We start from the raw sequence: 25838 nt of genomic DNA on the forward strand, positions 1-25838 counted from the left end.
GCCATGTTACTGCTTTGACTAAACCCTGGCCCGTCTCAAAGCTACTCCAATTCAGAGGAAGATTAAACAAGCCAACCTCAGCAAAACCCACGACAGATCATATGTGGCAAAGAGGGTTTCTCTCTCTCTCTCTCTTTCTCTCTCTGTCTCTAGCTCACTTGTCAATGTAACAAATTAACAATGGGTACAATGGGGAAACAAGAAAACAAAAAAAGATTTCTTTCCTATTACTGTCTTTCTTACTGTCTTTCAAGGGTAAAACCAGCAGGTCTTTTGAGACAGATTCCAGAGCACCCAAGTTATGCAGAAATGAAACATTTTTAGCCATTGCAAACCTGTACTTTATTTTGATTTGGGACTTCATAAGGATCCTTTGAGGATGCTTTTACTCCCAAAGCAAGAGGAATTAGAAAATAAACCATTTCGTGACAGAGCCGGTGACTCAGTGGTAGCATCAAGGCCCAGCACACACAAGGCTCCAGGCTGATCCCTCACATATCAAAAACAAAAGGGGAAAAACCCCATTTCGGTCTCTAAAACACTGACTTTTTTTTTTTTTTTTTTTGGTTATGTTTTATCAGTAGAGCAGAAAAAAATAACCTTGCAAAGAGAGTTGAAAATATTGCTTTCCTATGGATAAGCCTATGGGGAAACTTTTGATTTGTTTTTAGAAAATTAGTTGAAGTTGTTTTTGCAATTTGTTCTTTCATTTGTTTGTTTCAAGACGGGGTCTCACTTTGTAGACCAGACTTGGCCTCAAACCCACAGAAATCTGCCTGCCTCTGCCTCCCGGGTGCTGGGATTAAAGGGATGTGCCACTATGCCTGGCTATTGCAATTAATTCTTAATTCTATTATTAAAAATATTCCTTGTTAATCAGCTGTGCTTCAGCCGTGCTCGTTCAAAGCCACTTAATCAGAGCGGCCTGCACAGTGCAAACATGGATGTTAAATGTGTCTCTAGCCTGATCCCAGTGCCCATACGCCACCTCGTTCCTTAGAGAGACGTCACAGAACAGCACCTTTCCATTCCCATTAGTGTTATGGGAATGAGCGTTTTCCCTGCATGCTTGTGCCTAAGAAAGTCAGAAAAGGGCATCAGATGGTGATGAGCTGCCAGGTGTGTGTTGGGAATCAGACCCAGATCCTCTCTGAAAGCAACAAGCACTGTAACCACCCAACTGCCCCAGTAATAAGTACTCTTAACTGCTGAACCCTTGTTCCAGGTCCCAAATAAATTTCTTCGTTTTGGTTTTGAGACAGGACCTCACTATGTAGACCAGGTTGACATCAAACTCACAAAAAGACTCCTGTGTCTGCTGGGACTAAAGGTGTTGTCACCATATCTGGCCACATTGCGTTTTGTACCACACAACCCACCTTGAAGAACAAATGACCTGGTTTCTCTGTCTTCCTTCCTTCCTTCCTTCCTTCCTTCCTTCCTTCCTTCCTTCCTTTCTTCCTTCCTTTCTTCTTTCTTTCCCCCCTCCTCCTTCTCTTCCTCCTTCTCTTTTTCCTTTAATGCTTAACTGTAGATCCCCTAGAACTAGGGTTACAGCTGATGTGAACCACGCCATATGGGTGCTGGGAACCAAAGCTCAGACCTCTGGAAGAGCACCCAGTGCTCTTAACCACTGAGCCATCTCTCCAGCCTTCGGGACCTGTTTGTGTTAATCAAAAAGACACGATATTTAACCTGGAGCCAAGCACTAAATAAAACAGCAGATCCTTCCATCTGCAGAAGGCCGTTCTTTTCAATATGCTGCTGTGACAGTGGACTGTATGTAGCCTTGTTTCAGCTTAACAGATGTGACAGCAACATAGACTTGGAGGTGAGGGTCCCACCAGGCCAGCACTATGGAGGGTCCCTGAGCGCCCTGTGTCTTCCTTCTAGTGGAGAAGCCCTATAAGTGTGAGTTCTGCGGAAGAAGCTACAAGCAGAGAAGCTCCCTGGAGGAGCACAAGGAACGCTGCCGTGCTTTTCTTCAGAACCCTGACTTGGGGGAAGCCGGTGAGTTGCACAGTGCTGGGTCACCAGATTTGTCTGCTCTCCTAGGTGGTGAAGACCAATTCTAGACAGAACAAATAAGCAAGATGCACAGATACTGGGTGCTCTGGAGAAAAACAGAAGCAAGTACAGAGTAAGGGTAAGCCAGGGAAGCTGTCAACCATGGGACATTTTAATGGACTTAGAGGCATGGCAGTCAGCCCCACAGGTCACTGAGGGACTAGTACATGCAAAGGTCCTGAGGCTTAACTAGAAGAAATGTAAACATAGCCCTGAGTGACTGGAACAGCATGAGCGATGGAACATAAAGCCTGAGGGGAGAAGGAAACCAGATCTTATCAGGCCTTGTAGGCTATCGTAAGGACCTTTGAGAGAAACTGAAAACCTTTGAACACGGACAGGTGATGTCCCAAGATTTCTCCTTTGAAAGCCATCTTCTCACTTTGTTCATGAAAGTAGATCGTGCTGAGGTCAAGGCTGGATATATCTGGAGGAATCCAGCTAGGAATCTGTGGCAAGAATTCAAGCCAAAGGAAACTGTCTTGGCATTGACGGGGTGACGGTGTTCTGTAAACACACTTCAAAGGCAGAGCCAGGGCAGAGCCAGCAGAATTCCTAACAGTGTCGGAATGGCAGTATTGGATCATGGCACAGGCTGGGGAGTGAAGAATTGGTTAAAAAGTGCAAGGGTTTTCTTTACCCAGGGCCCGAAGGTGATGTCCTTGTTTGCACCTGTAACTGACTGATCTCTGTGCTTGGCTTTGACCAGTTTCCTGTTTTCTCCAGGGATTTGAAGTGTATGCCTCCTGACCACAGGTTGAAATGATCTGCGCCTCCTCCATGTGCAGGGTGGCTTTATTTCCTTCTCTTCTTCTTCTTGCATCAGCCTAAGCCTTTCTTGTACGGCGTCTCTGGCAGTCACTCTTCCTTCTATCCATTTGGCCTTCAATCTGATTCTTCAGCGTGGGCTCGGGACTTGGTTGTTCAGTTATGAGAACCAAATGCTTATTTCGACCGGGAAGCAGTCCTTGTGGGCACTGGTGTCTGACAGCTGTAACTGCACTGGAACACTTTGAGTGGCCTGAAGCAGGGTGATTACAGTGTGACAGAGCAAATGTGGGAGTTATGAAAAGCAGAGTGAAAACCCTAAGTACTCACCCCGTGGGGTAGAGGGAAACTGTGTTAGTCAAAGCCCGTTTCCTGATTTAGGCACCGGGCAGCGGGGGCCTGTGGGTCTGTGCTCACTCCTGATTTAGGCACCAAGCAGCAAAGACTGTGTGGGTCTGTGCTCACCTCCCCGTCTCATTCCAGTGGCATCTTGGGTTATATCAAGGACTCTCATGTCCATCTTGTTTCTGGAAAGAGCTGCTTGCTCTTTTAATAAAAACAGCTGAAGTTTGGTGTTCGCCATCTTTGGTGCCATGCTTAGTGGTGAGTTTAGTGTTTGCCTACAAAAGAAATGTCTCACCCTGTGTTCTTGACTTAGAGGTGGGAAACAAAGACTTGTCAAAATCCACCCACTAACTTAGAGACCACTAGAACTTTAGCTTGCTTATTTAGTTTGCGTGTGTGTGCACTCAATGTGTGTGTACGTGTGCAAGCATGCATGTGTCTAGCCATTTTTTTTTTGTTTTAATAGTACACCTTAGGGTGTAGCTCATACCTATTTGTAGCTGAAAAAGAAGCCATGTATGAATTTACCACATTCTGCTTTTTTATTCATTGATTAATAGATACTAGATTTATTTTTCACTTTGGGGAATAATAAGTTATATTTTTAGTGATCTTATATTATCTGATAGCAAAAGAAATAAAACAACACATACTGAATAGATACATACACATACTAGTGTGTGTGTGTATGTGTGTGAGTGTATGTGCATGTATATATATGTGTATATGTGTATATATGTGTGTGTATATGTATGTATGTATATATGTGTGTGAGTGTATGTATGTGTGTATGTCTGTATAAATGTGTGTCTCTGAATGTGTGTACATGTGTGTGTGTGTGTGTATAAATGTGTATGTGTATGTATAAATGTGTGTGTATGTATAAATGTGTGTGTGTGAGTGTGTGTGTGTGTGTGTGTGTCCTGATTCTCCTGGAAACAGGAGGAGGATCAGAAAGTTCTCTTTCATATACAATATATTTGAAGTGATTATTTGTAAAGTAACTTTGATTTTGAATCCCTGTACCATTTTAGTAATTTGAAGTTTTAAAAGTTACCAAAAAAAAAGTATTTAGACCGTTCAGAAGTGCTGGAGGTTTGGGAGGTGCTGAGCTGCAGACTAAGCTAATTTGTATTCATTGGGGTGTTTGGTGGATGTGTGCAGCATAGTTTACGTCTCAGCAAAAAGTAAAGGGTTAACCAGGTCAGCAAGTTTTGATTTGATTTTTTGTTTTGGTTTGGTTTGTTTTGGTTTGGTTTGGTTTTTGAGATGTGGCCAGCCTCTCTATGTAGCCCTGGCTAGCCTTAGACCTGCAGAGGCCTTGTAGCCCTGGCTGGCCTTGAACCTGCAGAAGTCCACCTGCCTCTGCTTTCTGGACACTGGGATTAACTGAGGTGTGCACCACCATGCCTGGCTTTGATATTTTTAGGTTACATAATGGGTAATGTCACAGCTTAGTCAACTATAAATACCACATGTCAGAACTATATGACTGAGTCTCTTAGGTCTTAAAAAGTGTCCATACTTTTTTTTTTCCTGAGATTCAAATGTGAAGACTTTCTGATCCAACCCAAGCCAACCCCTTATTGACACCATTGGTTTCCCATTTCTATTTCCTTCCTGTAACAAGGGAGTCCAGTGTGAATACCATGTTCCATCACAAGTCTGACCAATGCAGTACAGTTTTTCTACTTTCTGCCTCCACCTCTCTCCATGCTGGGATGACAAGCATGTATCACCATGCCCAGTGTGATGTGGTAGTGTGATGCAGCAAAAGAAGCATCTGCTTTGTGCAGGCTACACAACCAAGCAGCTATACGTATCCCCAGTGTGGCACATCCTATGACTTCATGCCTGGGGTCCCTTCAAAAATGCTATCCAGAGGCCTGGGGCACTCATGCAGCAAGTACATGCTTAAATCAAAGCGCAGAGTGTGGCAACGGCGCTCGGAGGGTACCCAGGATGCTGAGGCAGGATGATCCTGACTTGGAGGGTAGGAGAGCAAGACCGTGTCTCAAAAGAAAGAAAAGTTAAGTAAACTAAGTTGCGGTGGAGTTATGAGAGATGAGCTGGGGACAGAGCGGCCCAGCCTGGAAAGCAGACCTTCCTGACAGGAAGCTGACAGGTGAAATGGTCTCAGAGGAAAGAGCAGCCTCTGAAAGAATACCAGTGTGAAGTGATGGGACCTCTAGATGTCTATGCTTTTATTCAGACACAGCTGGTTCAATTTTGTGTGTGCCACAGCCTGTGTCAGGACTGTTTGCAAGGACAAAGAAAGCTAAGAACCTACCCCTGAAGAACTCACGGTCCACTGAGGCAGTGCTCTTATAACACGTGAGTTAATTCAAGTTCAGCCCAAGTCTATGCAAATGCCATGGGTGACATCACTGCAGTATTCTGGTCCTGCTACCTAATGGAGCCTAGGTGACCAGAAGGAGGGATAGATGACTTTATCTCCATGTCACCTTGGTCTTCCTGATGTCCATGTGGCCTCATTTTACACAAATTATACTTGTAGCCATTTTTTTTTCTTTTGTGAATAATCATGAATTTGGGCAATAATAAAACTTCTTGTTTGCAGTGCCGAAACTCAAACCAGGGCCTTGTATATTCTAGACAAGCACTCTCCCGCTTGTGGTAATAATATCTATGAAGTAATTGACTAAAACCTGGTGTGACTGCGCACACTTTTGATCCCAGCACTCGAGAGGCAAGGGCAAGAGGATCTCTGTGAGTTCGAAGCCAGCTTGGTCTACAATGTAGATTCTACACAGCTACATAGAGAGATCTTGTAAAAAAGAAAAACCCTGAGGTGACCAATTAATTCTGTTTATTTGTGTGTCTAGGAGTTAACATTTCTCTTCTTTCTGCATGTCTTAGCTAAGCTAATGCAAGCAGAAGGGTTTCAGGATGAAGTTAAATTATTTAGCAAGCTAACACACTTTTTCTTCTAAAAGGTTTTTTTGTTTTTTTTTAAAAAATCAAGTCTGTTTCCCTAACAGTCTTCACAATACTTGCTCCACAGGGCAGAAGTTTCGTGTAACTTTTTTTGTTTGAAGCTGCCTTGTCTTTGATAGCGATCTGTTGTTAGACAATCTTGTTGCACAATGACTCCTCCTGTTCCGTCTCTATTAGCTGCTGACCACACCAGAGAAGAGACAGGAAGCAGTGACTGGTTTAAGCTTCATTTAACACTTCGAGCCCTAAGGAAGGATTTTGCAAAAAAAAAAAAAAAAAAAAAAAAAAAAGTAAAACACCAACACGTAGTCAAAGCTACAATTACTTTGAGATTTAAAAAAAATTCATTATGGAAGCAATTAATAGCTAAGGCACATGCAGGGATTAAAGACAGTGGGTTACTTCTGAGACTGTGATTTTTTCAATGATGTTTTGTTATTTTTCCAATGTGTCTCTACAACCCGTTGCTAATAAAAGTTGACATTACCTACTATGTGGTAGACAAATGATGTGAAGGGAAATTGATTCAGAATAGCAGTCCCTCCCCTTTGCCCACTCAGGAACCAAATGTGCCAGTGTCTACCATCCGGGATTCCCCACCCCCCACCCTGGCAACATTAAACTGACAAATAGCACCCAGGAACGGATTTCCTATTTCATCACTTAAACTCATATCTTCTTCCCTTACTATCTTGCCAAACTTGTTTTCCTCCATTTACATTTCTGAGACTTGGCGTAGCGAGATAACAAGTCTAGACTTCGTGAATAGACAGTTGAGTCGTAAAAAGGTGGAGGGGAGACCAGGAGAGAAGGAGTTCTCTTTTGTCTTTTCAGTATACCTCCTAAACAATTCCTGAGCTCAGCTGACACTGAGTGTTTAAAAGGTGGCTATTCAGTGTTTTTATTCATCAGCTGTCTGATGGGTCAGAAGTAGAAAGGCAGGGCCTAGGGAAGAAGAGTGTGCCCTGTGTTGTTGCCCTTTGTCCATTTGGCAGTTAGAAAACACTTAAGTCTGTGGAGATAAGCTCAGCCCCTGGGGGGTGTTTCCTCGTGGTTGGGAGAGCTGGGATCTGAGAGTCAGTGAATGACAGATCTGGGGAGAGAGCAGTGAACGAGAATCTGCCTCTTGATTTCTTGCAGAAGGTACTTCTGGGGGAATAAATAGGGACGCTTCATGCCTCAGATTTTCTTTCCACCCGTGAATACTCCTGAATGTTACTTTAAAAAAAAAAAAAAAAAAGTCAGCCATTTGGTCACTGATTGCCGTGTTGAGAGTTATCTGGAAATGACTGTTTAAGACCAGCTTGGTGGGTAACCAGGAATGAGAAAGGTGATACTATCTCAGAGGGTTGCCATTTAGTGACATGCCCTAATTACAGTTATTTAGGTCAACGTGTCCACGCATCAGCATCCTCCCAAACTCGGAGAGGATGTTGATTGTGTGTGCCCACAAACCTGCTGATGCTGATGGTGACTCTGGTAAAGCAGAAGCAGCGTCTCCTGAAAGATAAGTGGGAAGCCAAGGCACCGCACTTGGGCTAGGTCCTCGGTCACAATGTGCCCACGAAGGGAGCGACCGCAAGGGACAGAACTCAGTGGTAAAATGGGGTCAAAAGTAAAAATTCCCTAAGTGTTTCAACGTCATTTCAATCTAAATCATTTCAATAGGAGATACAAGAGTGGAGGCTCTAATCCTGTCTGAATGGCACCCCAGAGTACAGACATGGCTCCCCTGCTTCTGAGAGAAAGGGAGAGCAAAGAAATGGTCCCTTGTATTGGGAACTGACTTCCAATTCCACGCTCTGCCTTTCATCTCTCTACTCAAGGGGCTTTGGGTAGTGCCACATCTGGTGGTGGTTTGTGTGAACGGAAATAATACGTGTGATTGTTTCCTGTTTGGTCATTTTAGCCTGTCCCTGGACTGAACAGAATTTGACCCACTTCACTCGGTAGCAGGGTTCTGTCTACAAGTACCAAAGTCCAGAGATCTTACGGAGTCTGAACACTGCCCATGTCCCTGGCCCTGAGCATAGTGGCATAGTGTGTTCTTTTATATACATCGTGTTGACAGCCAGAGCAGAACTCAGGATATGTTTCTTCAGCGCCAAGAGTTATTTTTTATAAGAGCCAAAGTCAAGTAATGTTGGCGTTGTCTCTACACTTTGGCTTTTTTTTTTTTAAACTTTTGGAGACAGATTTTCTTTTATTACTGACTTTAAAAAAAAAAACACAAAGTTTTATATTTATCGCACCTGAAATAGAGTTCTTTTGACGATGGTACTGAGGTGGAGAAGAAATAATTCTTGGAATGATCATTTTCCAATCTGGCACTGACGCTCTCTGGCCCAGGCTGACTGTCCTGCCCTGCAGATCTTCCTCTGTCACTCATTTTCTGCAACAGTAGCCATGGTCATGTGTCTGACAGACAGACCATGGAATGTGGGACAATTCTCTGTGCTGGAATCTCTTCACACAGCAAATGCCTCAGACTCTTCCATTGCAGGGCAAGTGCTGACCGTTCCCAAACCTGTCCTAGGTTTATCTCATTCTGTAAATTATCATTTGCTTTTGAAACCTAGTTCCTTAATCTAATTACATTTTCTTCTTCCTTAGATACGATAGGAGCGTGTGGATACTTAGTTTAGACCTTCTGACGTGCTCAGATAAAACAGAGACATGTTCATAGCATCACAGTGTTTACCAAGGCAGGCAGGCATACACCACGGCCCTTGAGCTGAGTGCAGCCAGCAATCTGTCTGTGCACAGGGCTTTCACCATTTACTTATTGTATGTGTGTGTGTGTACGTGTGGTATGCGAACACGTCCACGTTTGCCTGGGTACGGTGTGCCTGGAAGCCAGAAGTTGACTTTGAATGTCTTTCTCAATCACTGTCTACCTTATTTCTTGAGACAGGGTCTCTCTCTCATGGGCTTGCAGATTTAGCTAGATTGCATGGCCAGTGAACCTCTAGGATCCTGCTGGCCCTGTTTCCCCGGTGCTGGGATTGCAGGCCTGTGCCACAGCACTGGTGTTGTAGGTGGTACTCAGGTTCTCTGGCTTCTATAACAAACATGGCACCGGCTGAGCCACTCCCCAGCCCAATTCTTACATGTTTCAAGAGCTGTAGAATAGGAAACATGAATATAGAAAGGGACTATATAGAGCCCACAAATTCTAAAAATATTTCAACTAACATGAGCATAGAAAGGAGCATGTGTGATCCCAGGATTTGAGAGGTTGAAGCAAATTGGATCATACATTTGAGGCCAGCCTTGGGGCTATGTAACAGAAAGACCCTGTCTCAAAAACAACAATGATAACAAATAATCATACATAGTATTTTTACTCTTTGGGTTTTTTTTTTTTAACTGAAATAATTTATTAATCCTTGAGCCAGGCCAGCATTATAAAATCTTAGGCCTTATACTTATAGCAGCTAGTGAGTCTACACTTTTGAGCCGTGATGTCTCACTGCTGACTCTACCAAAGTCAATGATATTTGTTCCACGTCACTCTTTCAGTATATTGGCACTATTTTTATATTCCTCTAGTGGATTGAAATGCTAGCTCCTCTCCCTCCCCAGAGTTCCACATGGTAGTCTAGGATGGCCTACAACTTACTTGCATAGCCCAGGCTAGTCTCAAACTTATAGCAATCCCCTTGCCTCAGTCTCCCAAGCATTGGGATTACAGGTATGAGCCACTGTCTCCTGTTGCAGCTGCCTTTCAAAATCTTCTAGCGAGCTTTGAAAGCTTGTCCTGGCCCCTCTGCAGGGTAAAAGGGAACCTTCCTATAGATACGTCTCATGTGTGTCTAAGGCAATTAGGCAATACTGCTTTGCAGCCGGGCCCTACAACACTCGCCTGTACCGCTCTGATGTCTAGTTGATCATTAATCCACAGTCTCTGGCAGTTCCTATTCTCCTGTTTCACTAGAAATATAATGGAAATACAGCATACACGCTGCTCTTTCATTTCAAGACAGCAGCGTGGCTCAGAGACACTTTCATGGAAACAATTTTCAGACGTGAAGAACATAGGAAGAGACACACAGAGCCCAGAGAAACGGAATGTGAAAGATAAGGACAGAGAGAAACAACGTAGTGAAGAAAAAAATGACTCAGTATTTCAATACCCAAATCACTGAGTAGATTTCTTGCTAGCTGGGTGAGTGTATCTCTTTTCAAAAGTGCTATTAGCATAAACAGAGAAGTAAATCTGGGGCACTGTGCCTTTTTTTTTTTTTTTTCAAAGTTGTTAAGAAGAATTATATCAGTGTGCAGGTGTCACGCGCAGTTACTCAGAATCAGAAAGAAGGCCGATGGGGGTTAGGAGACCTCCATCTATCTATCTTTTTGCAACCAACCACGTCCACGCTGTTTCTTCAACACTTCCTCTTGCTAATGAAGGTACTTAGCTGGGGATGGGCCGGGCTTTCCCATCTCAGCACAAGACTGCAAGATTTGAATGCCCCCCTGAACCGGCCTCACTGACCACAGCAGGTACCCGGGGCAGAAATCTGAACAGGAAGAACAGGTAATGGCAGCGCTGTGCATCAGACCGGACGCTTCTTCCCACCTGTTTCCCATCCTTCCATTTACCAGTGTCTTCTTCTCCCTCTTCTTCTAAACCAGCAAGTGTGGAGGCAAGACACATCAAAGCAGAGATGGGAAGTGAAAGAGCCCTCGTCCTGGACAGGTTAGCAAGCAATGTGGCTAAACGAAAAAGCTCGATGCCTCAGAAGTTCATCGGTAAGAACGCACGGCCCTTTCTTGCTTCTGACAGCAGATACCTTGAATGAGCTAACAGAAATGTTTTCTACCCATGCTTGCCTAGAGCAGTCGGTTAAAACAAGGTTTCTTATTCCGTGTGGCTGGTTCATTCTGACGGCTATAGTATATAGATTTTAAAAAAATATATTAACTCAAAAGCCTTAGCTACAGAACAGGGGAGCATTTGGTGTTGTTTCTTAAATGGAGTTGGTGTTAAAAATGCTGTCCCTTCCTCTTCCCCCTGAATGACATCTGTTGCATAGATTTATGCAACTTACACCAGTAAAATGTCCAAGATAGCATCTTGGTAAAATTTTGCAATGATATGTTACAAATTGGTTCTGTTAGCATGCTCTAACCTTTTTTTTTTTTTAATGTTCTAAAGCATATCACCATATTTTCTTGAATTTGATTGAGGGCTGGCTTTAACAGAAAGTTGATGGAGAAAAACGTGGATTTAAATAACTCAGTTTGACTTGACGCTGTCTTACTGAAGCTAGTTTTTATGTCATTGGTTTTCACATTGTCAAAAGCCACCGTGGAGTGGGATGACAAGTGTTGGGACTAACAAACGGTGGGGCTATTTCTTTATTTGCCCAGATGTTTACATACGTGTGACCATAGTATTTAAAATAGATTTGTAGCTGGGAATTAAGCAGCTGAGTGGAATGTGTCAGTTTTACTATAAGTTGAAAGTTGGTGGTGTTGAACCAAAATAGTTATCACATAAAGAAAACTCTTCCTCAACACGATAATATTTTTAAATTTGTCAATACCTTTTTGTAAAGCTGCTTGCTGCTTCTAACTTTAATCTTCTTGTATTTATTGATTTTAGTGGCTTTTACACATACTAAGTGCTTGTCTACTTTTGCTTTGCTTTGCTTTGCCTTTTGATTTTTAAGACAGGGTTTCTCTGTGTAGCCCTAACTCAGAGATCTGCCTACCTCTGCCCCCTCCCTGAATTGCTGGGATTACAGCCGCGTGCCAGCACCTCCTGGTTTGCTCTAAGAGTTTTTGGGTCTAAGTAACACTTTATAAGTAGACATTAAATTGAATTATATATTGAAAAACCCATAGATTTCGAAATCACTGAAGTTGATATTTCTGCTTATTTATTTTATTGTTATTAGCTGAATATAGTCTGTGTGCTTTTTGTCATTTCAATAATAAATTGTAGTACACGCCTTTAATCCCAGCACTCGCCGGGCAGTGGTGGCGCACGCCTTTAATCCCAGCACTTGGGAGGCAGAGGCAGGCGGATTTCTGAGTTCGAGGCCAGCCTGGTCTACAGAGTGAGTTCCAGGACAGCCAGGGCTACACAGAGAAACCCTGTCTCAAAAAAAACAAAAACAAAAACAAAAAAAAAAAAAAAAAAAAAAAAAATCCCAGCACTCACGAGCCAGAGACCAGTAGATCTCAGTGAGTTTGAGACCACACTGGTCTACATAGTAAGTTCCAGGCCGGCCAGGGCTATAGAGAGAAACGCCCAAGGGTATGGTGGATTATTCCTACATTCTCAGCTCTTGGGAGGTAGAGGCCAGAGCATCAGGAGTTCAAGGCTATCCTTACCACATAGTGAGTTTGGGGCCAGGCTAAGCTATATGCGAAATCCTGTCTTTAAGAAAAAAATCAGTCAGTCAGTCAGTCAGTGAACCTATCAATAAATCCCATCAGGCTGAAGTTGGTACGTTTTAATTTATGGAGATTTTTGTCTCTTATTCATTTTACCTCCCCATGAGGAGACATGTCAGGGGGCTTGTGATGATTTCCACAGATTAGGCACATCGGACCAATCAGGATGACAAAGTGATTCACTCGTGTGAATCCACGTGGCACGTCGATCTATACAAGAGCATCTTAATTGGAGGAATGCTTTGACTCTAGAAATGGCGGAAGCTGATGTGGGAGGGGCACGGGATGAGGGGGCAGGGGAGCCCAAGGGAAGAGTCTCAGTTTCAGCTCAGTTAGATTCAGGGCACTACAATTCCAGGGCAGCTCCAAGGTCCTCACAGTTGGCAAAGCCCTGCTTACTGTGGTAGAGGTTGCTGTGTGTTGTTGTTGCTGTTGTCATCGCTGTCATGGTTGTTCTCAGGTTCCCTGTGTCCAGGTCCACTTGGCTCTACCGTTGCCTTGGGGAGCCATGCTATGCTTTCTGATCATAGGATTTCAGATCTGCAAACTCACAGGAATCTGTAGACTCAGATTTCAGCCTGGAGCCTCACTGCAGCAGTGGACTTTGGAAGGTCTGGTTTCTGTTTCTGAGCTGGTCCATCTTTTCGGTTGTAGGATCAGGAACTTGGGAGAGTTAGCTCTTTTTTTCTTATTAGTAAAGCTTGTTCTTTGACAGCTTCCTTTCCTTTGGAACCTAATGCTTTCCTTTCACTCGCCTCTCTGCTCCCCCTTGTCCCCACCCCGTCAGCTGCCCCCTCCCTTACAGACCTCTTTCCCATACTTACTAGTTTGATTTTGTTTAATGTCCCATAGAGTTCATCTAGAGTTATCTGTGTAACCCTAAGCTTGGAACTAACTCTAGAGCCCAGTAGGGTCACCAGTAGGTCTCAACTGAACAGAGTCAGCTTCAGAGCCCAGAATGTTTGAAGTCTTTTTTAACACTCTTCTCTATTTTTTTTGGAATATGGTACTGTAGCACAATTCAGAGAACACATCCCCGCATTTCTCAGCTGTTTAGAAAAATCCTTTCTGGACCCCTGTTTACTCATCTGTGAATGAGAAAAGTAAATCAATCGGGATGAAATGACCCGGAAGGCCCCTTGAGTCTATGGGAAATGAATTCAGGCAGAACCAGCTTGTGTTTCAGTGAACCTGGCAGGGTGATTTGGCAACCTCTTTTCAAGGCCCGAAGGATAGAGAGTTCATGTCATACACCGGTGTTGAGCTTTTTTGTTTGTTGGTTTGGAGGGTGTCTCCTAAGGACCACAGTGATGTGATGTAAGGGCTCAGGGATGTGATGATGTAAGCGCTCAGGGATGTGATGATGTAAGTGCTCAGGGATGTGATGATGTAAGCGCTCTAGTGACCAGCATCCCTCATCTTTAAAGCTTGTGTTGGTTGGGTTCTTTTTTCTTTCTTTCTTTCTTTCTTTTTTCTTAAGGGAAAAATTCTTAAAGCTCAGACTCTAAATAATTACACGCACACACTTGGTTAGGAATAATCACATGCACACACTTGGTTAGGACAGCACTGCACAGCCTGCTCGTTGCTCGTGTGTTCATTCGTTCATCACACAGAGAAACCTGGGGTGGGGGTGGGGCATCTCTAATGTCTGCAACCCCAGCACTTGAGAGGTGAAGGGAAAAGGTCATCTCTGTCTCAAGGACAGCCTATGTGAGATGCTGCCTCAGAAGACAAAGATACAAATGTTTCTCGGCCTTTTGGCTAAGATCAAGTGTAGTATCTGTTCTTAACAGTTTAATATCTGATACGTCCTCTATCCGAGGACAATATATTAAATGGATTTTTGGAACTAGGAGTTGGAATAGGAGCTTGCTCCATCCACTTCACGCATCGACCTGGCATTGCAGTACCTCCAGGAACGGTGCAGGGAGGAAGGGGGAGGAGAGCGAGGGAGGAGAGAGGGAGGGAGGAGGGAGGAAGATTTCTTGTCAGATTATGGTATTCTTGTTATGGGGGAACGTTCCTAATCTTCTAACGTTAACTTGTATCCTAAGCCTTTGTCTATGAGATTTTATTTTTTTAGGGCACACAAGAGGCAGACAGATCTCTGTGAGTTCCAGGCCAACTGGTTCTGTACTAAGAATTCTGGGCCAGGTAGAGCTAGATAATGGGACCCTGTTGTGGGGTGGGATGATGTACAAGCATGAAGATCAGACTTCATTATTCATCTCTCCTCCCAGATCCCACATAAAATCTCTTGCAATACCATCAGGAGCCTCAGGGGCTTGCTGGCCAGTTTCTCTAGCCAAATTGCAATCTCTAGGTTCAGTGAGAGACTCTGTCTCAAAAAATAAGAAAAATTATTAAGGAAGACACCCTTAGGGTGAACCTCTAGCTTCTGCACATCAGAACACATATACAGAGAGACACACACACACAGACAGACACACACAGAGACACACACAGAGACAGATAGACACAGACACACAGACAGACACACATACACAGAGACAGACACACAGATACACACATACATACACAGAGACATACACACAGACACACACAGAGACATACACAGAGAGACAGACAGACACAGACACAGAGACAGACACACATACACACACAGAGACAAACACAGAGAGACAGATACACACAGACACACATACACACGCAGAGACAGACACAGACAGACATGTACACACAGACAGACAGACACATACACAGGCAGACAGACAGACACACTCACAGATAGACACAGACACACACAGACATGAACACACAGACAGACACACACAGACACACACACAGACACACTCACACAAAATGAGGTATATACATATATACACACAAAAAGAAAGAAAAGGAAGGAGGGAGGGAGGGAGGAGGAAGAAAGGAAGGAGGGAGAGAAAGACAATCCGCTGTAAAGGGTAAGCCCTTGGAGCATCTAGCTGAACTGCCCTTTGTGCCTGAAACCAGTGATGTCAAGGGAAGAAAAACAGAGCACCTCCTGTGGGATGTGGGATGCAGCGGCCCAGACTAGTGCTCCCCTCCCTCTCCTCTCCCTCCTCCCTTTCCTTTCCAAGGCATCATTTTCTGAAGAGCTTCCCTGCCAGGGGAAATGGCACCGAGTGGGCTGTGAAAAATGAGTCATTCCCTTTCATCCTTGTAAAGAGTGCACCGTTCTCACACCAGCCCTTGCTGCCCCCGACCTCTTGAACTGTGAGGGCAAAGGTCAAACAAAACTTAGTGAGTGGACCCGTTCCCCTGTACCCCTGCAGGGACAGTGGCTCTCATCTATGTCAGGATGATCTCTTTCCAAAAGACAAGATGGACTTGCTTATAGCATCCTGACCTGAAGTTTATCCTGTTATAAACAGTGTTTGGCTATCCTTTAGGTCAAGCTAGCTTCAAATAGTTGGCTCAAAACAGAGGGCAGATTTCTCTCCCACAAGGAGGGGAAACATAACTTGTTGCTGAATTTTTCTTTTTCCTGGTTTTTCTCCCCCACCCCACCCAGCAAACAGAACTCACCACATATGAGTTACTTAATTAACAAAAGTTCTTGTGTTGAAAAGAATATGAAGAAAAAAAGACCTTTGTCACTGACAGTAAACGTGTGTGCGAGGTTTTGACACTTCTGCAAGTGCCATCAGCTCTGTGTTGGGAGAGATGAGAACGCACCTACTTCGGTTAACAGAGGCAGGGAGCAGTTGTAGCGCCTGTTAAAGAGGCCCCTTTCCAGAGTTCCTGTGTCCCTGGTTCTGTAGACATTAAGGTGCTCTTGGTTAAGTCACATTCTAAGGGTGTTGGGAACCTACAGAGAAGTCCTAGACTCAGGAAGGAAAGAAAAATCACAGCACTGGGGAGACAGAGCTAGATAAAGCAGGTCAGCTTGATGCTGTGGCCAGGGGTGGCCCTCTTTCCCCAGGAGCTCATGGTACATGTGCTGACGGAGCTTTGGGCAGCCAGAAGTCTGGTCGCTGAAAGCTGGTGGCAGGGAAGCCCTGACACAGCTGTTCTGTGTCCAGAATGAAGAGCTGTCTTGGATGCCTGCAAGTCCTTATATCCAAGCAGTGTGTCACAGATGACAAAGACCTGGGCAGCAGCACTATGGTCTCCAGCTCAGGTTCCCTCCCGGTCAGTGTTTGCATTCTCTCCCCTTCCTGCTGCTGCCTGGCTCCCTGTCTGAAGGGAGTGTTAGTAACTCCAGTCTTCCTTAAGTTGAAATCAGAATCATTACAACCACTGAGGTCCCCATTTTTCTTGCTTATCTGACCCTCTTTCCTTCTTCCCTTCCTTCCTCCTTTCCTCTCCCCCTCCCTACCTCCCTCTCTTCCTTCCTCTCTCCCCCTCCCCCCACTTTCCCTCCCTCCCTTCCTTCCTCCTTTCTTCCCTCCCCTCTCCCTCTCTTCCTTCCTTCCTCATTTTCTCTCTCCCTCCCTTCCTTCTTCCTTTCTTCCCTCCCCTCTCCTTTCCTCCCTCCCTCCCTCCTTCCCCCTCTCCCTTCCTCCCCCTTTCTTTCTTGACATGTGCTTGCAGTAAAGCGAGTAGAAACAGCCATGGTACTTAACAGGAAGCAGCAAGAAACACACTTAAGAGACCTGAGGAACTTCAAGACTCAAATCCATATATTTCCACTGCCCAGCATTGACTGTAATACTGCGTTTGCAGTTTTTCTGGAGGTCAAATCATTTTTGCCTTCCTCTTTAGATAATAAAGCCCCCATGAGTTGCTCCCAGTAGAGGAGAATCCCAGGAACTTGCCTCTCCTGGCCTAACAGTGCAGCCTGCTGGCCTCTGCCCAGCCTCCCGGGCTCTTCCTTCCCAGTTCTCTAGGCTCCTTTCCATTTCTGGGCATTCCTTCCCAAGTTCCGGTCTGGATGCCCTCCCTCCCACATCTCTGTTGTCCCTGCTCCTCCCACATCCCTGTTCCTGCTCCTCCCACATCCCTGTTCCTGCTCCTCCCACATCCCTGTTTCTGCTCCTCCCACATGTGTTCCTGCTCCTCCCACATCCCTGTTCCTGCTCCTCCCACATCCCTGTTCCTGCTCCTCCCACATCCCTGTTCCTGCTCCTCCCACATCCCTGTTCCTGCTCCTCCCACACGTGTTCCTGCTCCTTCCACATCCCTGTTCCTGCTCCTCCCGGTGCCCGGTCTACTCTGCACTTCGGACCTGCGCAGTCTTCTACCCTTTGCTGTGGCTGAAGTCGGTTCCCCCACCTCCAATACTGATGATTGTGAGAATTTAAATTGTGTTGATGATCGTGAGATTTTAAAAACAAAGAGCCAGTTGCTGCCACTAGGCTCTCTGCCCGGGCTATGGGAACCATCCCAGCAGAGTGTCTGAAGTCACTATCTGTGGAGGGCTGAGCCACCATGAGCAAGGAAGCAGCCAGCATGTGCTAAGACTTGACTCTTGAATTGCAACCTGGCTCTCCAGTCACCATGGACAACCTTGGAAAATATGAAGCACTTGGAACTCTCGGTTCCTCTTCTGTCCGAGACAGTCATCCACCTTAAAAGCTTTCAGCCTTGAAGCGCTGATGAAGTGTGGCCGTGAGCTAAGTCTGTATCGCAGAGCGCAGTACTGCAGGGCCGCAATAAAAGTCGCTTTAGCGTTGGCATCTTATATACAATATATAGTGGATCTTGACCTTAGACCCTGAGGACAGAGGCCTCTAAGTCTGTGTGCCAGTCTGGGATTCTAGGATTCCAACAACCGTGTTCCCACTGCTTCAATACAATATTTCTCACTTGAGAAATACCGAAATACAGGTTAGCCAACTTTGATGAAGGTTTATAAAGAACGAGTGGCCCAGTCAGACAGCCTCTACATCTGCACTTAGGACCATTTGTGTCTTCATCAGAAGAAAATCTCTACGAGCTGCCTTGGAAGCAGCTATACTCTTGTGGTTTGCCTAACCTTTTTTATGAGTGTGTTACTAAAGAAACGTGAGCCATTGGCTTTTCAATTACTGTAGCCTACCCCTTCGGAGTTTCATACACATTGAGTCATCCGGTCTGCAGGTGACTGATAACCATCTGCAGCGATCAGGTTACGGTAACTGGTTGATGAGGGGATCTGATCAGAATGAGCTGTGTTCACGTGAAGATCTGGGGTGCTCCCCTCGCCATGCTGAACAATGCTCTTCGTTAAACCACACAACTCAGTCACCTGACTCAATTCTTCCAGAGGGGTTTGGTCCCCCTCCTGCCTTGCCTCTTTCCACCTGTGCTATCCCTCCCAGCTGGGTGCTGTGAGGTGCCTCCGGTGGTGTGGATGAGAGCGGAGATGGCAGTGTGCCTACCACCCTGGTGACCCTGGAAACTTCCCAGAGCCTCTCCGTCCTAAGAGACAGTGATTAGAGATCTCCAGGTATTTAGGGAGTTCAGCAGAGCCAGCCACACTGGGAAATGACCTTGAAAAGATTAAGAAACCAGATTTCATCAGTCCTGTGCCGTTTCCAGGGGAATGGGTGTGGGTGAACTCGGTGTTTCTTGTTCTTGGTGTCATTGATACAGTCAGCCTTCAGCATCAAGGAGAGAGCCAGTCTGGGAGTTGGAAAGAAAACCCATTGGTTACTTTGGCAAACACGTACATTCTTCTGTGGCTTCCTAGTGAGTTGCCAAGTTAGGGCTTTTTTTTTTTTTTTTTTTTCCCCAGATATTAGTGTAGAAAGTAACAGGTCCACAAGGTCATGGGGATGCAGGGTAAATGCATCTCAGATCTCCTCGCTGGCCTTTCTGCCTCCCACCTTGGTCTGGCACCTCTTACACATTGCTGCTTATTGATCACAGATGCATTTCCTCAGAGGCAGGTAGCCACTTGCTGTGTGTTTGAATCCAACCACACTCTATGGCTGGTTATTCAGAATGCCTATTGCTTAGTTCCACTGTGTGTTTTCAAGGGTCCTCTGTTTGATTGTGGCACTGGGATTGACCCTAAGGCCTCACAAAGATAGACAAGCACTCCGCCATTGAGCTATATCCCCAGACCTGTCTTTAATTTTGGACACAATGATTCACAAAGTTGCCCAGGCTGACCTTGAACCCCCTTTGTAGCCCAGGCAGGTCTTCCAACTTATCCTCTTCCCTCAACCTCAAGAGTAGGTGGGATTATAGGCCCACCTCTTCTTTGTTTTGTTTTGTTTTTCCAGATCTTTCTTTCCCACAATATGGGATACAACCTACTTGGAAGCACACAGGACATTTATAAACTTTAATCCCTACAAGCAGAAAACCCAGGCCAGTGAGGTGACTCAGCAGATGAGGGTACTTGGTGCCAAGCATGGCAACCTGAATACATGGTGGAATGATAGAACTGATCCCCACGAGATACCCTTTAACCCCAAGCATGCTGTGGCCTTAGACAAAGCAAATAAATGAATGTAGGAGGGAAGGAAGGAAGGAAGGAAGGAAGGAAGGAAGGAAGGAAGGAAGGAAGGAAGGAAGGGAGGGAAAAGGAGATGCCAGCATGTGCCAGGTACTGTGTATGTGCCTGCCCCTGTCATGAGTGCCTTCCAATGACCCTGTGAGGAGTTACTGTGTTCATTTCACACAGAATCGCACAACTAGTAGCCAACCAGAATCAAACCAGCCCAAACTAGTCTATGTGGCTGAAGCCAGTCTCACCCACCACTGCTACACTGTGTGTGGGCATTACAGTGTGGACATTACAGCCCTCTGCCTGCCCCCATCTTTCAGCCCCTCATCTCTTCTCCTCCCTCAGACAGAGCAATCCTGGTCCTGCCAGTTCATTAGGATCCTTCTCAAGAGTTAGATTTATCCAAGAATTCATTTCTTTTCCAGAGTACTTCTGAAGTCTTGGTATCCCCTTAACGTTGCAATACACAGTTCATACCAAACGGCCTCGCTTTGCCTATGTGACACCTTACAACCCTCACACTCACACAGTTTTAACAGAAGTCAAGGTCCTCCCCTGGTCCAAACATCCAATGGGGCATTTGGAATAAAATCGTAGGCCTACGTAGATGAACATCCCTCCTGCGATGTCCCACTGTAGCTCGTCTCCAGTTTTATGCCTGAAGCTCTTGTTTCTGCCCTGCAAGAGTAGAGACCACTCAAGAATGGATTCCTCTTTTCTTATAAACATAAGAAATAAATTATAAACATAAATAAATTATAAACATAAGAAATAAATTAGGATTAGGAGACAACCAGAGCAAGCTACAGGCTGCAAGCTACTGCGCCTGGTCACGGACATCCCTGTTCTTTGTAATACCCATTACAGTGGAATAGCATTTAGGATGGTGCCAGCATTTTGAGAGTGCACACAGTCGCAGAGCAGAGGCTCCAGGCTCCCGACAGGCCACCCCCCCCCCAGCTGGTCCCTCTATCTTTGCTTCTTGTGCCCTCTCCCTTCCTGCAGTGGGCACACCTCATTACATGGCCTCACCTAATGACATCTCTGCCCCTCTCCTTTATCCACTGGCTTAAAATTTGACAAGTCAACCATGTACAGCACCCCCAACCGTGTGACTGATGTACCCCCCTGAGTCTCCTTGTGGCTGGGTGCCCCCTGCCCAGTGGCTGGGTGCCAGTGAGCAGAAGCTACAGCTTACCCTTCCCCTCTTCTGGAGAACTCTGGGAAACAACTTTCCCCACTCCGCCTCCTGCTGTTTCTTCTGTAACCTCCCCTCCCGCCTGTTCCAGGTGAGAAACGTCACTGCTTTGACGCCACCTACAATCCCGGTTACGTGTACGAGAAGGAGAACGAGATGATGCAGACCCGGATGATGGACCAAGCCATCAATAATGCCATCAGTTATCTCGGGGCTGAAGCCCTTCGCCCCTTAGTCCAAACTCCGCCTGCTCCCACCTCTGAGATGGTCCCAGTGATCAGTAGTGTGTACCCCATAGCACTTACTCGGGCCGATATGCCCAATGGGGCCCCACAGGAGCTGGAGAAGAAACGGATCCTCCTGCCAGAGAAGATCTTGCCTTCCGAACGAGGCCTGTCTCCCAATAACAGTGCCCAGGACTCCACAGACACTGACAGCAACCACGAGGATCGCCAGAACCACATCTACCAGCAAAGCCACGTGGTCCTCCCCCAGGCCCGCAACGGGATGCCACTCCTGAAGGAGGTCCCTCGCTCTTTTGAACTCCTTAAGCCCCCTCCCATCTGCCTGAGGGACTCCATCAAAGTGATCAACAAAGAAGGGGAGGTGATGGATGTGTTTCGCTGTGACCACTGCCACGTCCTCTTCCTTGATTATGTGATGTTCACCATCCACATGGGGTGCCATGGTTTCCGTGACCCTTTTGAGTGTAACATGTGTGGATATCGAAGCCATGATCGTTACGAATTCTCCTCTCACATCGCCAGAGGAGAACACAGAGCCATGCTGAAGTGAGCATCATCTCAAAGCTCACGTCTAAGGGTCAACACTGTTTTGAAAGGCTGATGATAGCCTTATCCAGTAGACTGAACTCAAACCCACAGTCCCGCCCAGTTATGTTTAGCTCTCAATCCTGTCCGCATGAGCAGTCGGGGAAATACTGTCTTCATTCAGAAACTGTTTGCAGAGCTATCGTGTTACTTTGAGAAACCTTCCTTTCCCATCAGTTGAATTTGATGGGATTTAAGAGCCAAAGAAGTATCTGGTTCAATATCTTTTGTAGCAATAGACAGCCATCCACTGGAGCTCCTGGCCAACTGGAACAGTCCTCCGTGGGCTGCAGGAGTCGTTCACTGTAACACAGCATCCATATGTGGAAAAGCCTTTTGATCCTATGCCCAGATCCACACAGTGGAAGAGCTGACCAGCTGCCCTTGCCCTTGGGCACCAATGCAAGTCAGAAGGCTTAGCAGGAGGTCCTGTTCCCCCTCCTTTCACATTCTAACAGTAAGGAGGCTGTGGCCATTCAGTAAGGACCTGCTGCCAGTAATGGAAGACCCTGTTCTTGGAGCATCGATCCACTTCCTATCACACAAGCAAAACAAAACTGAAGCCATCTGAGACCCCTTCTGCTTTACCTGCTGTCCCAAGGGAGACCCTCAGACGACCTGGCCTGCGCCAGAACCCTGATCGTCCTGCCTCAGTCTGGAGGAAAATTCTACTCCAAAAGAACCAATGCTTTTAAATATTGGGTCTCGTTGAAACCGCAGAGTCATCCCACGGAGGGGTGATACCTGTCTCCTTTGATTGAGATTGGTAGAGCAAGTGAGAGCAAGTGGGGGGCATAGTTTAGGGGTACAGTGCCTGCCAAGTTCAACCCCCACACCAGGGGAGAAAGGGGAAGGAAAGACCAGCTGAGTAGAGTGTGTAGGGACATAGCTGGTTGGCGGCTCCTGTCACCTTTGTGGAGTACTGGCTGAAAACCCGAAAGATATTTGAAAGTGACTTTAGGCAAAGGAGCCAAGTGCACTGCTTAGTCCCCCTCCCCCACCCCACAGGCGTGAGATCAGGGACAGGACCACAGATGTTCTCTCAGGATGGGGTGACGTCACACTCTTCTGGGTTAGACATGCATGGCTTTTATTTTATTTTTCTATTTTTAAAACAGGGTCTCCTGCTGCCCCCGGCAAGCCTCAAGCTCACTACTGGCTGAGGCTAGCCAGCACTCTGATCCTCCTGCCTCAGCCTACGGAGTGCTGGAGTGCTGGGGTGAGAGGGTGACCACCATCATGGTGTTGGGCTTCTGTTATCCTGAATAGGATCTGCCGCATCTCACTGAGAGTCTTGGAAGGCCGATCTTGTTTTGTAGATGGACCAGGCAGTCACCTTTGTCACACAGGCACCAAGACACCAAGATTCTTGGAAAAATCCTCCATAGAACGTGCACTGGACGAGAGGCCACAAAACATGTTTGCCTGCTCGTGTTTGCTAATTAGTTAACTCTAAAAGCTACATTGTCTCAGCCATAGAATAAGAGTCGGGTCCAGAGTCTCCTGATGGTCCTTTCCAGTTTTGATACATGATTAGTCAATAACCACAGGTTTTTGTTTGTAATTTCTTAATGTGTGGGCATTAAGCAGACGAGTCTGCACGTGAGAGTGTGTTTCATATTTCTGTGATGTGAAAATGTAGTTGTGTTAAGTTTTTCCTTCAGCCACTGAGTCATGACCGTGAAGGAGATGGGGGGTGGGGGGGGACCAAGAACAGGAAGGGTTTTGATCCTGCCATGGAGTACACACGAGCCGGCATCTCCTGCTCCTTGCAAGGGCCCTTTTCTTCTGTTCCTTTTAGAAGAACTTGTGTTAGGGAAAATAAGTTCTGCTTACAGGGACAGCTTCATGGAGCCTGTTTACAAATTAAGAGCTAGCTTTTATGAACATTTCTGCCAAAGCCAAGAATCCCAAACTCCTGGTATATTAGCATTTTCCTTCCAAAGGGCTTATGGATTCGGCTCTCACTCAATTCATTTATGCGATGCCAGTAATTAAACCGTTCCACCTCAAACACACAAATGGCTTAGCCTGCTTTGTAGCATCCTGTCTGTCTCAGGGTAAAAGGGGGTTGTATGGAATTCCATGGCAACAGTCCCATGTGTCTGAGGCCTCAGCTTAAGGGCTGGGTGTCTTCATCACATCTCTGCATCTCAGCAGAATCGGATCTGAGCCGTACCACATTGTTCGAGCCCACCGTGAAAGAGGACCTGCCTATTCTATGCTTGAGATATCTCACATCCTGTTGTCTTGAGGGAGTACAAAGAGAGAGTGGTGGGAAACAGGGACTAGAAAGAAGAGATGCAAAAATGGGCATTTCCACCAGAGTGTTGCTGAAATCTGCTGCAGGGAGCGCGTGCGCGCACACACACACGCACACGCGAACACACACACACACACACACTTTGTCATCTTAAGATGGTGGACCACCATTCTACCAGCCCAGACACCGATACAGATCAGACTCTGTCTGATCTCTGACTGGACTTGCTGGATTGCATCCCTCTCCTGAGGCTCCTTTTCTAAGTGATGTGCACACAGACCCTTGACCTTCACAGAAGCATCCGGAGCCCTCAACTCCTAGAGGCTGCTGGAGCTTGAAGATCTGGCAGTTGAGCCTAGTGGGGTGCCGTGGTTAGTGTCGTGGTTAGCACCGCCTGTGCATGTGATCCTTGCACTACCTAGGGGCCCCCTGATGGAGGTGGAGGCTGAGATGAGAAAGGGTAGATTTGCATCCTCCATGGGGCTGTGAAGTCCTGGGGTAGCTTCAGCCTCCTCATACAGATGCCTTTGCCACGAGCCCTGTGGATCTTGCCTTCCTTTCCCACCAGCCCTCTTACAAGCAGACTTTCACCACACGCCATAGGGGTGGGGTGGGCGTGGGGGCTGCGATTTGGGGACCAATCAAAACCACAAGAAGTTCCATTGCAGCCAAGGTGACAGAGTTGGGGTGAAGGTGGGAGAAGAGTAGAAATGGCTCCCCAAGTGCTCCTTACCGTGATCTGAAGGGCTGCACAGAGCTGAGCAGATGTGGCTGGCCCACGGCCGCTCAACATTACAACCAGAAGAGGGAAAAGGCCACGGATCTTCATAAGCCTCAAGTCATTTCCCCAAAGAAACAGTGCCCTGGCAATGACAAGCCAGCTAGCCTTCTCTCTGCTGCCCATCCTCAGCCCCTCCTGACTTCACTTCTGAATTCACCCATGGCAGATTTCCACTTTTTATGTACTTACCACTCTGGCTTATCCATCCATATTCACACACACACACCACGCCAAAAAGACACACACCACACAGACACATAGACACACGCACATACACACCACACACACACCACCACCACCACCACCACCACAGAAGAAAACAGCCCAGGTGTCTTTTGCAAAGAGAAATATTCTGAAACATAAAATATTTTTTTTTTTTTTTTTTTTTTTTTTTTTGAGACAGGGTTTCTCTGTGTAGCCCTGGCTGTCCTGGAACTCACTCTGTAGACCAGGCTGGTCTCAAACTCAGGAATCTGCCTGCCTCTGCCTCCCAAGTGCTGGAATTAAAGGCGTGTGCCACCACCGCCCGGCTAAAACATAAAATCTTAATTGAAATATAGAAGTAACAAATGTCTCATTGACATAAAAGTTTTCCAAGAAGGTCTACATTACTCTTCTCCTCAGCTTCTTTGTCCCCTTACTGAATGTGAAGGTTGTTACACTTAAGGGGGAAAGCCTTCCTTCCAGGCTAGGGTGTAGCACAGGACAAGAATGCTCGCCAAGCACCAGCATGAGAAAGGCCCTGGTTTCCAAGCCTGGCTGGAAGAGAAAGAGATAGATAAATGATAGATAGATAGATAGATAGATAGATAGATAGATAGATAGATACCAACAGA

The 25838-nt window shown here is 46.1% G+C and overlaps 1 protein-coding gene and 1 non-coding gene across 4 annotated transcripts in view; both read left to right on the forward strand.

The window, feature by feature from the left end:
- Ikzf3 (IKAROS family zinc finger 3) overlaps positions 1 to 22274 on the forward strand; it is an 82189-nt gene extending 59915 nt beyond the window's left edge. Inside the window, exons 6-8 of one of the 3 annotated variants that reach the window (XM_034507852.2) lie at positions 1894 to 2010; positions 10774 to 10890; positions 21220 to 22274. In XM_034507852.2, coding sequence (XP_034363743.1) covers positions 1894 to 2010; positions 10774 to 10890; positions 21220 to 21923 — 938 coding nt within the window. In that variant the 3' untranslated portion in view covers positions 21924 to 22274. Of the gene's footprint in view, positions 1 to 1893; positions 2011 to 9529; positions 10676 to 10773; positions 10891 to 21219 lie in introns of those variants that run through there. The other 2 variants (XM_076935834.1, XM_076935833.1) reach the window with 2 other exon arrangements.
- On the forward strand, positions 14288 to 14478 carry LOC117712238 (U2 spliceosomal RNA). The gene has a single exon (XR_004607292.1). It is a non-coding gene; the product is annotated as a U2 spliceosomal RNA (small nuclear RNA).
- Positions 22275 to 25838: the final 3564 nt, after the last annotated feature.

This window comes from Arvicanthis niloticus, chromosome 6, assembly GCF_011762505.2.
Source record: "Arvicanthis niloticus isolate mArvNil1 chromosome 6, mArvNil1.pat.X, whole genome shotgun sequence".
NCBI classification, from domain to species: domain Eukaryota; kingdom Metazoa; phylum Chordata; class Mammalia; order Rodentia; family Muridae; genus Arvicanthis; species Arvicanthis niloticus.